Source organism: Pyrus communis, unplaced genomic scaffold (genome assembly GCF_963583255.1).
Source record: "Pyrus communis unplaced genomic scaffold, drPyrComm1.1 SCAFFOLD_19, whole genome shotgun sequence".
Lineage (NCBI taxonomy): Eukaryota > Viridiplantae > Streptophyta > Magnoliopsida > Rosales > Rosaceae > Pyrus > Pyrus communis.
This window is the reverse complement of record NW_026908883.1, coordinates 953,626-967,061: the sequence shown is the minus strand read 5'-3', so window position 1 is coordinate 967,061 and position 13,436 is coordinate 953,626. Positions and strand designations below refer to the sequence as shown.

The window sequence follows — 13,436 nt, the reverse complement described above, 5'->3', positions numbered from 1 at the left end:
TGGCTTGCTCTTGGTTCCTTTGGAGTATCACGGGTTGGCTTGGAAACTTTCCAACCTCTCTTTGGCTCAAGGCATCTGCAATCTACCCCAATTGTGTCTCCATTTTGGTTAGAGCCGCCGAATGTTGTTGGAGAGTGCTATTGGTTTGTTGGAATTGCAAGGTATTTTGGGCTCACAATTTAACCGTATCCTCAAGAGTAGGTTTTGGTTGGAAGTTTTGGAATTGATTGTTGTTCTTCCACGAAAGATTGGGATGATCTCTCCAACTTGGGTTATATGTATTGGAATACACATCATTCCTTGGCCTTTGATTGTAAGAATTCATGAGGTTCACTTGCTCTTGGACATACTCGGGGTAAGCCTCCCTAGATGGACATTGATGAGTAAGGTGGCTTGGTATGTTGCAAATGGCACACACTTCACTTGCTTTTGGCACCATATTGAGCACGGATTCAAGCTTCTTTTCTAGGTTAGCTACCTGCAAAGAAAGATCATGATTAGAGCTTGTTTCATATACTCCAACTCTCTTACCCCTTACATCTTTGTGTTGAGCATTAGATCCCAACATCTCATAAATGTTATATGACTCTTGAGCATTCTTTTTCTTCAAAGCTCCACCTGCTGCATTATCAACTGTTGATTGACATGTTTGGGTTAGTCCATCATAGAAAATTTGCATTTGTAAGTGAAGAGGTAACCCATGGTGTGGACATTGCAACAAAAGGCCTTTAAAGCGCTCCCAACACTCATTGAAACGTTCTCCATCATCTTGTTTGAAGTTGAAGATTTGTCCCCTTAATGTGGCTGTCTTTTGAGTGGAAAAGAACTTTTCCAAAAACTTCTTAGCCACGGCATCCCATGTGGTGAGTGAACCAGGTACTAGAGTCATTAACCAACCCTTGGCCCTATCTTTCAAGGTGTAAGGGAACACTCTCATCCTCAGATTTGCTTCACTTACTCCCTGTAAAGGTAACCCACTCACAACATTGTAAAATTCTTTAATATGAGCTAAAGGATCTTCATTAGGTAAGCCATAAAAAGAAGGAAACATATGGAAATGTGAAGATTTAAGATCATAGTTTCTAGCTTCTGTGGGCAGCAAGATGCATGAAGGTGAATTTGGTATGATTGGTTGAGCAAAATCCTCCAAAGCTCGAAGATCATCTTGGTTCCCCGCCATCTCTTCTTCTCTTTCCCAATTAAAGTGCTCAGATCCTTCACTTATTGGACTAGACGGTTTCCCTTCCTCTTCTTCACGGACAATGGAGGAACTTGTTGGCACAAAGCTTTCCAAAGTGTTGCCCTTTAACCGTTCAATTCTTTGGCCTAATTCAGCAAGTCTATTTGACATATACTACCTGAAACAAGATAAAACAAGTTTGAATAAAAATCAGAAATCTACTTAAAATGAAAAGAACAAGGTTTAATATCAAAACAAGCAATTATAAGGGACTGAAATCAGTCCCCGGCAACGGCGCCATTTTTGATTGATATTTTCCTTCTTCATGCTAGAATATGTTTAGTATAATGGCACAAGTAAGGGTGTCGAATCCACAGGGACTAATTGGACCTATATAATCACTTGTTTTGCAAGAACTCTTTACTAGAGAAATAAAACTAATCAATGTAGGCAGATTTGTTGTTGTACCTTGAAAGCATAAAGAAATGAAGTAAACACAAAATGAATGAATCAACAACTAATAAAATGAGATAGTACCAATGGAGATGAAGCTAGGGATTCGATTTTACCATTGCTAACCCAAGGCCATGCTTGTTGAATCAGATTATACTCATCCATCTACCTATTTCTTGAGTTTGTTTCACTTAGATATGATCAACCATATGATGTGTGGATTTGATCAAATGTCTCTAATCATGAGCCTAATTGTGATGTGCAACTTTGGTTCCTAATCAAGAATATGTAGTGCACAAGAAACTTTCACAAAACCAAAGGGAACACTCGGCAGGATGTTTGCAAAACATTCCCTTCATTCATTCACATATCCACCAAGATTATGCATGATGTGTGCTTTAATCTTGGCTAAACAACCTGTGGTTAATTCAAATGATGATCAAGCATTAAAATCAACACACTAAGTCACAATTAAATCGGAGAATGAAACAAGAAATAGATAGATTAAATGAGAATTCTGAATTAACTACATGGCAATCTTGCAAGGCTACATCGAATCCCTAGAGAGAGATTAGTTACACTTCATGTTTACAAAAGGTTTGACATAAAAATATATAACATGAGTGAACATAGGATTAAGAAGAAAGAACCCTTGAAGCAAAACTGATGTCGAAATCCCTTAAGAGTTGCCTTCGGTGTTGGTGCTCCAAGTGTGTTGTAAATGAAGGTGGAGCGGCTAAGGTTGAATGGTTTCTGCGAATGGGAGAGTGTATGGAATGGAATGAAGCCGAGAAGAGATTGTGTAGAAATGGAAGGGGATTTGCGGCAAAAGGGAAAGATTGGATGTGTTTGTGGTGTCTTGTGTATGAAAATGAGATGTGTTTTTTTGTGTATGAATGCATGGGTTTTTATAGGGGGAATGGGAGAATAAGTGGGTGATTGTTTAAGAGTGAATGTGGTTGTTATGATTGAGAGTGCATGTGGATGAAATAATGATGGAAAAAGAGCTAGGTTGTTGGTGTGTGAATGCATGTGTTGAATGATTAGAGTGCATGTGGGTGAATATGTGGTTGAAATGATGAAGTAGGAAGGTGGAAATGCATGTGTTGAATTGGTGGTGCAATGATGAAAGAGTAAGTGCATGTGTGTGTGAATGGTGGTGCAATGATGAAAGAGTAAGTGCATGTGTGTGTGAATGCATGTGGCTAAGGGTTGTTGATTGGGCTAGAGGTTTTGCATGGCTCAAAGGATTGTTTGATTGGGCTAGGCCCTTTGTTTTATGTCCAAAGTGCATACAAGGCTTTCAAATTCGTCCAACACTTTGGCTCCAAGCATATGCTATCCATTCCAAGCCCAATTTTGCTCCAAAATGCTCCAAAATGCATTTTTTTGCTTCCTTAGCCATATGAACCTAAAAACACACGAAAATGGCTTAAACTACTAAAACAACTATGAATTAACAACATAGATGCACGAAAACAAGCTAAGTAAGTCGCCTAAATATGCTCCTCTCACAATGCCGTGCCTATTTGCATTCAATACCCTAGGGCAGCCCCGGACAAGACCGATGAGTTTGAATTAAAGTCAAGCTTGCTGCATCATATTCCCAAATACCATGGGTTGTCCATGGAAGATCCAAACAAGCATTTGAAGGAGTTTGAAGTTGTATGCTCAAGCATGACACCCATTAACGTGGATGGGAATATTTGAAGATGAAAGCCTTTCCATTCTCTCTTTTGGAAAAGGCTAAAGATTGGCTATACGAATTGGCACCCGGAACCGTTACTTCTTGGGAAAGTATGAAACGAGCGTTCTTGGAGAAATTCTTCCCAACTTCAAAAGTAATTCTTTTGAGGAAGAATATTAGTGGAATTCAACAAAACCAAGGAGAATCCTTTCCAGCATATTATGAGCGTTTCAAAGCCCTTTTTGCATCTTGCCCACAACACCAAATGAAGGAAGAGCTTCTAATTCAATACTTTTACGAAGGACTCCTTCCAATTGAGAGACAAATGCTAGATGCCTCGACAGGAGGTGCTTTGGTTGACAAAACACCAGTGGCTGCCAAGGTCCTAATTGCAAATCGAGCCTTGAATGCACAACAATATGAGGGAGTTGGACAAAGAGAACCCCCACGACAACAACAAGTGAATGAGGTAAGTGCAATTTCTGAAATTCAATCTCAATTAGCTAATCTCACTATGCTTGTGTCTTAGGTTGTTGAAGGATCCAAAATGCAAGGTGCGGCCATATGTGGAGTGTGCTCTATGCAAGGACATCTCAATGATCAATGTCCTCAATTGATAGAGAATGGAAGATGGGAGAGTGTCCATGCCATGGGGTACCAAAGTCAAAATCAACTAAGGAATGATCCATATTCAAATACATACAATCCGGGATGGAGAGATCACCCAAATTTCAAGTGGAGTGAGCCTCAACAACCTCAACAACAAGGAGGAATTCAACAGCCACCCCCTGGGATATATCAAAGCCTATTTGCACAATCTCAACCTCAATCACAAACTGCCCAACAAAACTTAGGTTCGCTAATTGATAATGATCAAACTATTCAATTACTAACCTCTATATCGCAGGGATTACAAAATCAAAATAATAGAATAGCGAACCAAGAAAAGGGGATGAGTGACATGAAGAATCAAATAGGGCAGATTTCAGAGTTCCTTGGGCAGTTTAGAGAACAAGGCAAACTTCCTAGTTCAATTGTTGTGAATCCAAAAGGAAGCTTTGAAACCGCCAAGGCCATTACGTTGAGAAGTGGTAAGAAGCTTGGAAATCATCCAAAACCATCCAAACAATGCCTTAATGAGGAGGAAAAGCTGCTGCAAGAAGAAGAACAGGGAGCAAAGGCCACGGCAAGGGAAGCCAAAACCTTGTTGTAGCCCCCTAGTGCACCTAAGCCACCCCAAACCACCAAGGTAAGTCTAAATTTGAATTTTTCTAGTTCTATTCCACTAAATGTGCCCTTTCCTAGTAGTTTTATGCAATCTAAGATGGAGGAGGATGAAAAAGACATTATGGAGACGTTTAGGAAGGTGCACGTCAATATCCCGCTCCTTGATGCTATGAAGCAAATCCCGAAGTACGCTAAGTTTTTGAAAAAGCTTTGTACAACAAGGAAACGGATTCGGGAGAATGAGGTGGTACATGTCAGTGAAAATGTCTCTGCAATGTTGCAGAGGAAGCTGCCACCTAAATGCAAAGATCTAGGTAGTTTCACTATCCCTTGTGTAATTGGTAATACAAGGTTTGAACATGCTATGCTAGATTTAGGTGCATCAATTAATGTCATGCCATACTCTGTTTATGCATCTATGAATCTAGGAGAGCTTAAAAATGATGGTGTTATAATTCAATTAGCCGATTGATCTAATGCATACCCGAGAGGAGGTTTGGAAGATGTTTTGGTACAGGTAGACCACTTGATTTTTCCTGCAGATTTCTATGTGCTTAACATGGAGGATTCAACCCACTCTTCACAATCACCAATCTTACTTGGACGACCTTTCATTAAAACAGCCCACACCAAGATTGACGTGGCCAAGGGAGCCTTAACTATGGAGTTTGGTGGTGATATGATTAACTTTAAAGTTTTTGAATCCATTGAGAATCCTAATGATGTTCATTCTTGTTTTGCCATTGCTATAATTAAAAATATAAGTTAGGAACGTTCAACACCAATCAAGAAGGATGCATCTAAAACCACCATCGAGGAACGAATTGGAGTATAGCACAAGGAGCACGTCACTACCCTAAAAACACCCAATCTGGCCGTGCCTAATGATAAAATTGCCGAGATGGTGGCTGCCTTAGGGGCATTGCCACAACATCCTAGTAAGTCTCCAATCCCAATTCCAATTCCCATTTCAACTAATAATAGGTTGTTACATTCTTTGGTGCAGGTTGCAAATTGATTTCAAGGGGGTGGGAGCATTTACATGGACTTTAGGAACCAAAACACCACAATCAGGGAGGATCACTATCCCTTCCCATTCATTGAGCCATACTATGAGAACTTTGAGGAGCATGTAGTGGAGGATATACCTCTCCATGCCATGGGCTCCAATGAAGCCTAAAAGGAGGTCTCGTCTGGCTGGAAGACGTTAAAGCAAGCGCTTCTTGGGAGGCAACCCTTGCACGCAAATAAAGAAGACCTAGGAATCCCCAACACTCCATAACCAGATTTGCGTTCCTAAACTCTTTATTGCTTTTACTTTGCCATGATTGTCATGTTTGTTAGTTGTGTTATTTGTTTGTTTGTTTGTGAGTCTATGCTTAGAACATTGAGGACAATGTTTGGTTTAAGTGTTTGGGGGGGGGGTAAACAAGCTATGTTTGCATGATTTTCGTGGGATTTTATTACCTATCACTTCTAAAGTTGTTATTCACTGTTTTGAAGTGTTTTAGTGTGTTTTGAAGTGTTTTTATGTGTCTTAAACCGAAAATCCGAAAATTGAAAAACAAAATCGAAAAAGAGTGTTTTAAAAACCCAAAAAGAGTTGTTTTTAGAGTCGTTTTTGTTTTTATGTTTGTTTGTGCCTTAGGATACCTTCCAACACAATGATGAGGATTTGGTTTTTAATTGCATGACTATTAAAGAAAGTTACAAACATGAATTGAAGTTTGATATGCTCTTTGGTTTATGCTTAGTTGTAGTTGACATTTACGAATTCACATGTAATCACAAAGGAAAAAAAATCAGTTTTTGTAACATGCTTGAAGGAAGAAACTCAAACTAACGCTACAACCCTGAGAGACCTGAGCCTAAACTTTATTTGGAGAGTTATTAATCTTGAATTTTTGTTTTCTAAAGTCGTTACATGATCTCATTATTATTTGCTTGGTTGCTACTTAAAATGCGTTTTCATCACTATAGTTCCAAATACTAGAACTCATGCCCATTTCATTCAAAGCATAAAATTGATTAGCATAACAAATAATAAGATGAAGTTGTTTAGTTAAACCAGGGCCAAAAAGCCTTACCCCTTGCATATGTATTGTAGGTTTAACCCCTTTTGAACCTTATTTAGCCTATTTTCTTTGTTAACCACATTATACTTACCTAGCCTAGAGTAGGACCATCCATACCCTTGTTCTTATAGAATAGTGGAGCATGACTTAGAGGGAATTCCTTTTGATCTAAAAAATTGCAGAAAAACAAGTGTGGGGGAAGGATTTTTCATGAGAATCTAGGAGAATGTATGATTTGTGTGCCAAAGAAAGAATAGGGCATGGAAAAAAAGAAGAAAAAAAAAACGTGAAAAAGAAAGAAAAAAGAAGAAAAATTAGAGAAAAGAAAGAAAAAGAGTTGAGAAATAAGTGAGATTGAACTCACAAGTATTGGTTGTTGAAAAAAGGGTCCAAAAGTTTGAATATGGCCCTAAGTTTTGTGTGAATCTTCCCTTGGTGTTCAAAGTTGATTTCTGCATCAAAAGTGAATTTTAAGTGTCAATTTCATTACTTTGCTTACTATTGCTTTAAGAACTTTTGTTCATCCTTACCTTTCTTTGTTAGCCAATACCTTAGCCCCGTTACAACCCTTTAACTTCTATCTTGATTGTTATGCATTTCAATATATGGAGTTTAAAATTGGTTTGAGCATATGGTATCCCTGGTTCTCGCATCTAAGCAGTGGCATTCCATTCTTGAGATCGTATACATGTTAATAATTCCAGAAAGTGCCTTCTTTGATTATACATATGTGAGTGCTAGTCTACATGTTTACATCAATCTTCTCACATATACCTAGTGTAGGGAGTGTAGTCAGAAAATCTGTGTGAAAATAGAGAGTATATCTGATAGGAGCATATTCATGCGACTTAAATGGCTTGTTCTCGTACATTTACGTTATGTTTCTTTAGTTATTTTAGTTCTTTATGCTTCTTTTGTGTGTTTTCAGGTTCTAAGGGCTTAGGGAGCAAGAAAGTGCATTTTGAGGCCATTTGGAGCATTTTTGGGCATGGATTGGATAGCTTATCCATGGAGCCAAAGTTTGGACGAATTTGAAGGCCTTATTTTCACTTTGGACATAAAACAAAGGGCCTAGCCCATTCTCTCTTATTCTATCCCTTATAGCCATGCAAAGAACCATCCATTCCATCAAAAACAATCCATCAATTCACATGCAAAACCACCATTAACATACATGCACCCAAACAAAGCCAACCTAGCTAACCCTACATGCATTATTTATTAGCATCTTTACAAGACATTATCATTGCATAACATTCCACTTCCACCTCTTTCCAACCTAATTCACATGCATATCAACCCTACATACATTAATTAGTCATTCTTTTCATATTACACTCAAATGCATTCACATGCATTTCAAGAAGCAAAACAACATTGTGCCGTGAGCTTCCCTTGCATTTTCAGCTTTCCTCCTTGCATTCACATGCATAACCAACCTAGTGTCACTCCCATTCATTCCCTTTAATTATTTAGCCATTATCATACATTTATTCTCCCATAAACAACCCAACAATGCCGTGAGTTCCCACTCCCATTTCCAACTTTCCATAACTTTTCCTAGTTGTTTTATTACATACATTCCCCCTTCATTATTCCAAACACATGCACCCATAATCATTCATCCCCTCCTAGCTGCAATATTCCCTCTTTTGTTCCCCCATTTCACCTATAAATAAGCATCCAACACTCCTCAAAATTCATTCACTCTTCCATACACATTTTCAGTTACAAACACTTCCATTTTCTGTGCAGTTTTTCTCCTTCATTGCAGCCACTATCCAACCACTTCCCATCCCTCCAAAACACTTCACATAATCCCCAAAGCTCACCTTAGACCTTGTGCTACAACAACGAGGAAGAAAAGAGTGCTTAAACGTTCATACAATTCAAGTTTGAGTTGTTGGAATGTTTAGGTGTTTCTTTGATTTCAAAGTTTAAATTTAATTCTCTTTGTTTTGTACGTATGAGAAGGGAAGAGAAGAGTGCCTAAACGTTCATACAATTCACGTTTGAGTTGTTGGAATGTTTAGGTGTTTCTTTGATTTCAAAGTTATGAGGAACTAAACCCCCTTTAGCTAGGGGGTGATTCGAAACTATGTTTATATTTGCATTTTGAATTGATTACGTTTGGTTGGAATTTCATAAGTTGTGGATTCAATTCGTTTAACTGTTTGATTGATAACTTATTTATGTATGTTCATTGAGATTGCAAGCTTAATTTTCATGCATAAATATGACGCTAGAATATAAGTGAATTTCACCTAATCGTTATGAACTTATATTCACAAGTAGTAGAGGTTGCTTATAAACAATCGCGTTAAACGAATTCTTGGCATAAGTTTCATGCGTATTCCATAGTAACGAATGCCTCGTCGATGTTTATGATTTCCATTGAACTTAATGATCTTGGTTAAATGTCTCTATCATGCGTATTCCATAGTTAGGGACTTTGATTAAGAATAATTTGGTTGTAATGCGTATTCCATTCAATCCAACGAATTTAGGGAAATCTGAAAGTTAATCTAAGCGGATCTAATTAACTTGGAGCATTGAGTTTCACAACTTATCGAAAGACCAACTGAGAATCAATTTTGTTTGCAAGTGTAACATGTGTGGAGAAGAACCCCTTGGCTATTCCATCATCCATATTTTTATCACATTCATATTTACATTTTGCCTTTAATTATATTCTGTCTTTTTAATTTAATATCGTCCAACCACAATTCCCCCCCTATTTTGTTAAGTCTTAATCATTCGTATTTGTTTTATTTTTGTATCTTTAAGCTTTTGGAGTCATAAACAATTGCAAATTCGTCTAAATCAAGTTCTAGCTTCTATTTGAGTCAATTTGATTGTTTTAGACAATTTGAGTTTTTCAAAGCCATTCTGAGTCATAGTAGTCTTGTTAAGAGTATTTTAATTTAGTTTTTATGTTTTTAAGTCAATTTAGAAGGTTTTAGCAAGCCCTCCTAATCCCCGGTCTAGAACGATCCCTCACTTATCCATTCTACTACAATTGTCAAACGAGGGTTTAATTTGAGTGTCAAGTAATTCTCGCATCAAATTTTGGCGCCGTTGCCGGGGATTAGCAACTTTGCTAATCCTTTGTCTTTATTTTTATATTTTGTTTTTCGTGCATTCTTATTTCAGATTCTTAGTTTGTTTGTTTCCTTGTTTTTTAGGTACTGTGTATGACTCGTAGCTCTCGGCCTATTATAGAGAACATCTCCGACTTTGACGGTGATTTTGAACGCACTTTGAGGAGAACGAGGAGTCAACAAGAGCCACCACAACCTCCACCACAACCTGGGCTTGAAGAAGAAGAAGTAGGTGTAGAAGAAAAGCCCACGGATCAGATTTTTGAAGAAGAACAAGCCATGGCAGCAGATAATAGAACCATCAAGGAGCTTTCGGCCTCGGGTTTGGATAATGCATTGCCTCTTTGTATCCAATACCCCACGGCTGCAGAGGGAAAGACTGAGGAATTTGAACTCAAGTCCAGTTTGTTACACCATATTCCGAAGTTCCATGGCTTGTCTATGGAAGACCCCAACAAACACTTGAAGGAGTTCGAGGTGGTTTGTTCGAGCATGACCCCCGTCAATGTGGATGGGAGTATATTGAAGATGAAGGCCTTTCCATTTTCACTTATGGACAAGGCCAAAGATTGGCTCTACGAACTAGCCCCGGGAACTGTGACTTCGTGGGAGAGTATGAAGCGTGCTTTCTTGGAGAAATTCTTCCCTACTTCGAGAGTGATTCTCCTACGGAAGAAAATTAGTGGTATTCAACAGAATCATGGTGAGACATTCCCGGCTTATTATGAGCGCTTCAAGGGCCTTGTAGCTTCATGTCCTCAACATCAAATGAAGGAGGAACTTCTCCTTCAATATTTCTATGAGGGCCTCCTTCCTATCGAACGTCAAATGCTTGATGCATCAGCGGGAGGAGCATTGGTGGACAAAACACCAAGGGATGCCAAGATTCTCATAGCCAACCGAGCGCTCAACGCTCAACAATATGAAGGAGTGGGCCAAAGGGAAGCCCCACGGCAACAAAGTATAAATGAGGTGAGTGCTATTTCTGAAATTCAATCACAACTTGCTAATCTTAATTCTCTTGTTTCTCAGGTTGTGATTGGTCCAAAAGCACAAGAACACCAAGTTTGTGGCGTGTGCTCAATTCAAGGGCATCCATCCGACAAGTGCCCTCAACTAATCGAGAATGGTGGTTGGGAATCTGCCAATGCAATTGGTTTCCAAGGACAAAATCAAAACAACCCATACTCGAACACTTACAATGCCGGATGGAGGGACCATCCAAACTTCAAATGGAGGGAGCCACAACAAGCTGCCCAACAAGGAGGCTTTAGGCCAAACCCCCCTGGTTTTTATTCCAAGCCGTATGCACCCCAACAATCCCAACAACCTTCGGCATCATCTCATTCAGGTACGTCTTTGGAAAGTAATCAAGCTATGCAATTACTAACCTCTATTTCGCAGGGGTTGCAAAATCAAAACAACCGGATAGAAAATAACGAGAAGGAGATGATGGATATGAAGAAACAAATAGGGCAGATTTCTGAGTTCCTTGGACAGATTAGAGAGCAAGGAAAGCTTCCTAGCTCAACCACAGTCAATCCAAAGGGAGGATTCGAATCCGCCAAGGCCATCACCCTAAGGGGTGGAAAAGAAGTTGGGACCGAGCCAAACAATCCCACATCTGCCCAGAAAGTAGATGAAGAGAAGACACAACCTGAGGCAGATCACCCTAACTCGGCCAAATCAGGTAATTTAAGTTCAAATTCATGTACTTCACGTCCTAATCTGCCCAATGTACCTTTTCCTCGTAGGTTCATGCAAGAAAAAAAGGAAGAAAGCGAGAAGGACATTCTTGAAACGTTCCGGAAGGTGCAAGTGAACATACCACTTCTCGATGCAATCAAACAGGTTCCAAAGTATGCTAAATTCCTCAAGGACCTATGCAATACAAAGAGAAGAAGGGCAAACAAAGAGGTAGTGAAGGTAAGCGAGAATGTGTCCGCTGTTTTGCAACGTAAACTGCCTACCAAGTGCAAAGACCCCGGTAGTTTCACGATTCCTTGTGTGATTGGACATAATCGTTTTGAACATGCCATGCTTGATTTAGGTGCATCCATAAATGTCATGCCTTATTCGATTTATGCATCTATGAATTTGGGTGAATTAAAACAAGATGGTGTAATTATACAATTGGCCGATCGTTCTAACGCGTATCCAAAAGGAGTTTTGGAAGATGTGCTTGTGCAGGTGAACCATTTAATTTTTCCGGCTGATTTCTACGTCCTAGACATGGAGGATTCAGCCCATTCTACATCTTTGCCGATTCTCCTTGGTAGGCCATTCATGAAGACGGCCCGAACGAAGATTGATGTATACAAAGGCACCTTGACAATGGAATTCGATGGGGAAGTGATTGATTTTAATATTTCTGAAACTATGAGATATCCCGTTGATGACCATTCTTGTTTTTCCATTGATGTTATCGATTCTTTGGCGCAGGTATACCTTGAAGAATTGAACGAGGACGCCCTGGAAACAACCATCACTAAGGCCATAGAGCGCAAAAATGAAGGATTTGGGCCAATGCAAGGCCACGGCAAGGAGGAGGAATTTTTTGCAATGGGTTCTAGTGAAGAAATAATTGAGGTTGTGGCAGCCCTTGAGTCATTGCCACAACAATATGGTAAGGTTCCACTCTCACTTTCAAATTCAGTTTCCACTAAGATGCTACCTTCTGTTGTTCAGGCACCATCGCTTGAACTTAAGCCGTTGCCGGACCATTTGAAGTATGTGTTTTTGGGAGAAGGCGAAACATTGCCCGTCATCATTTCATCAAGTCTCACGGCAATGGAGGAGGAGAAGCTTGTGAGGGTGCTGCGAGAGCACAAAACGGCCATAGGGTGGACTTTGGCCGACATTAAAGGAATAAGCCCTACCACATGCATGCACCGTATACTTCTTGAGGAGGGGACTAAGCCATCCCGAGAGGCTCAACGCCGTCTCAACCCTCCGATGATGGAAGTGGTGAAGAAGGAAATAATCAAGCTTTTGGATTGCGGAGTGATCTACCCTATCTCCGATAGCCGTTGGGTCTCTCCAGTTCAAGTCGTTCCCAAGAAGTCCGGAGTAACTGTTATCAAGAATGATGAGAATGAGCTCGTGCCTACACGCATTCAGACTGGATGGCGAGTATGTATCGATTACCGGAAGCTAAATGCCATGACTAGGAAAGATCACTTTCCTTTGCCATTCATCGACCAGATGCTCGAAAGGTTAGCCGGTCATGCCTTTTACTGTTTTCTTGATGGATACTCTGGATATAACCAAATTGTGATAGCCCCGGATGATCAAGAGAAGACCACATTCACATGTCCCTTTGGAACATTTGCTTATCGTCGCATGCCATTTGGCTTATGCAACGCACCGGCCACTTTCCAAAGGTGTATGGTAAGTATATTTTCCGATTTTGTTGAAAAGATCATTGAGGTTTTCATGGATGATTTCAGTGTATTTGGGAGTTCATTTGATAATTGCTTGGATAATCTGACCTTAATTTTGAAACGATGTGTTGAAACTAACCTTGTCTTGAATTGGGAGAAATGTCACTTTATGGTGAAACAAGGTATAGTTTTAGGACATATTGTTTCAGAAAAAGGAATTGCAGTAGATAAATCGAAAATAGACCTTGTACGTCACTTACCCTCTCCTACTTCGGTTAGAGAGGTACGTTCGTTTCTTGGCCATGCAGGGTTCTATAGGCGTTTTATCAA

At 39.6% G+C, this 13,436-nt stretch overlaps 1 protein-coding gene and 1 non-coding gene across 2 annotated transcripts; both read left to right on the top strand.

Annotated features, from left to right (window-relative positions):
- The first annotated feature begins 695 nt into the window (after positions 1 to 695).
- Positions 696 to 806, top strand: LOC137724092 (small nucleolar RNA R71). Its single transcript, XR_011067172.1, has one exon. It is a non-coding gene; the product is annotated as a small nucleolar RNA R71 (small nucleolar RNA).
- Positions 807 to 10,119: 9,313 nt separating this feature from the next.
- On the top strand, positions 10,120 to 12,156 carry LOC137724085 (uncharacterized; the record flags this gene model as incomplete). Its single annotated transcript, XM_068463020.1, has 2 exons — positions 10,120 to 10,611; positions 11,203 to 12,156. Coding segments are annotated over 2 exons (1,446 nt in total), but the record flags the coding sequence as incomplete, so codon positions are not given.
- Positions 12,157 to 13,436: the final 1,280 nt, after the last annotated feature.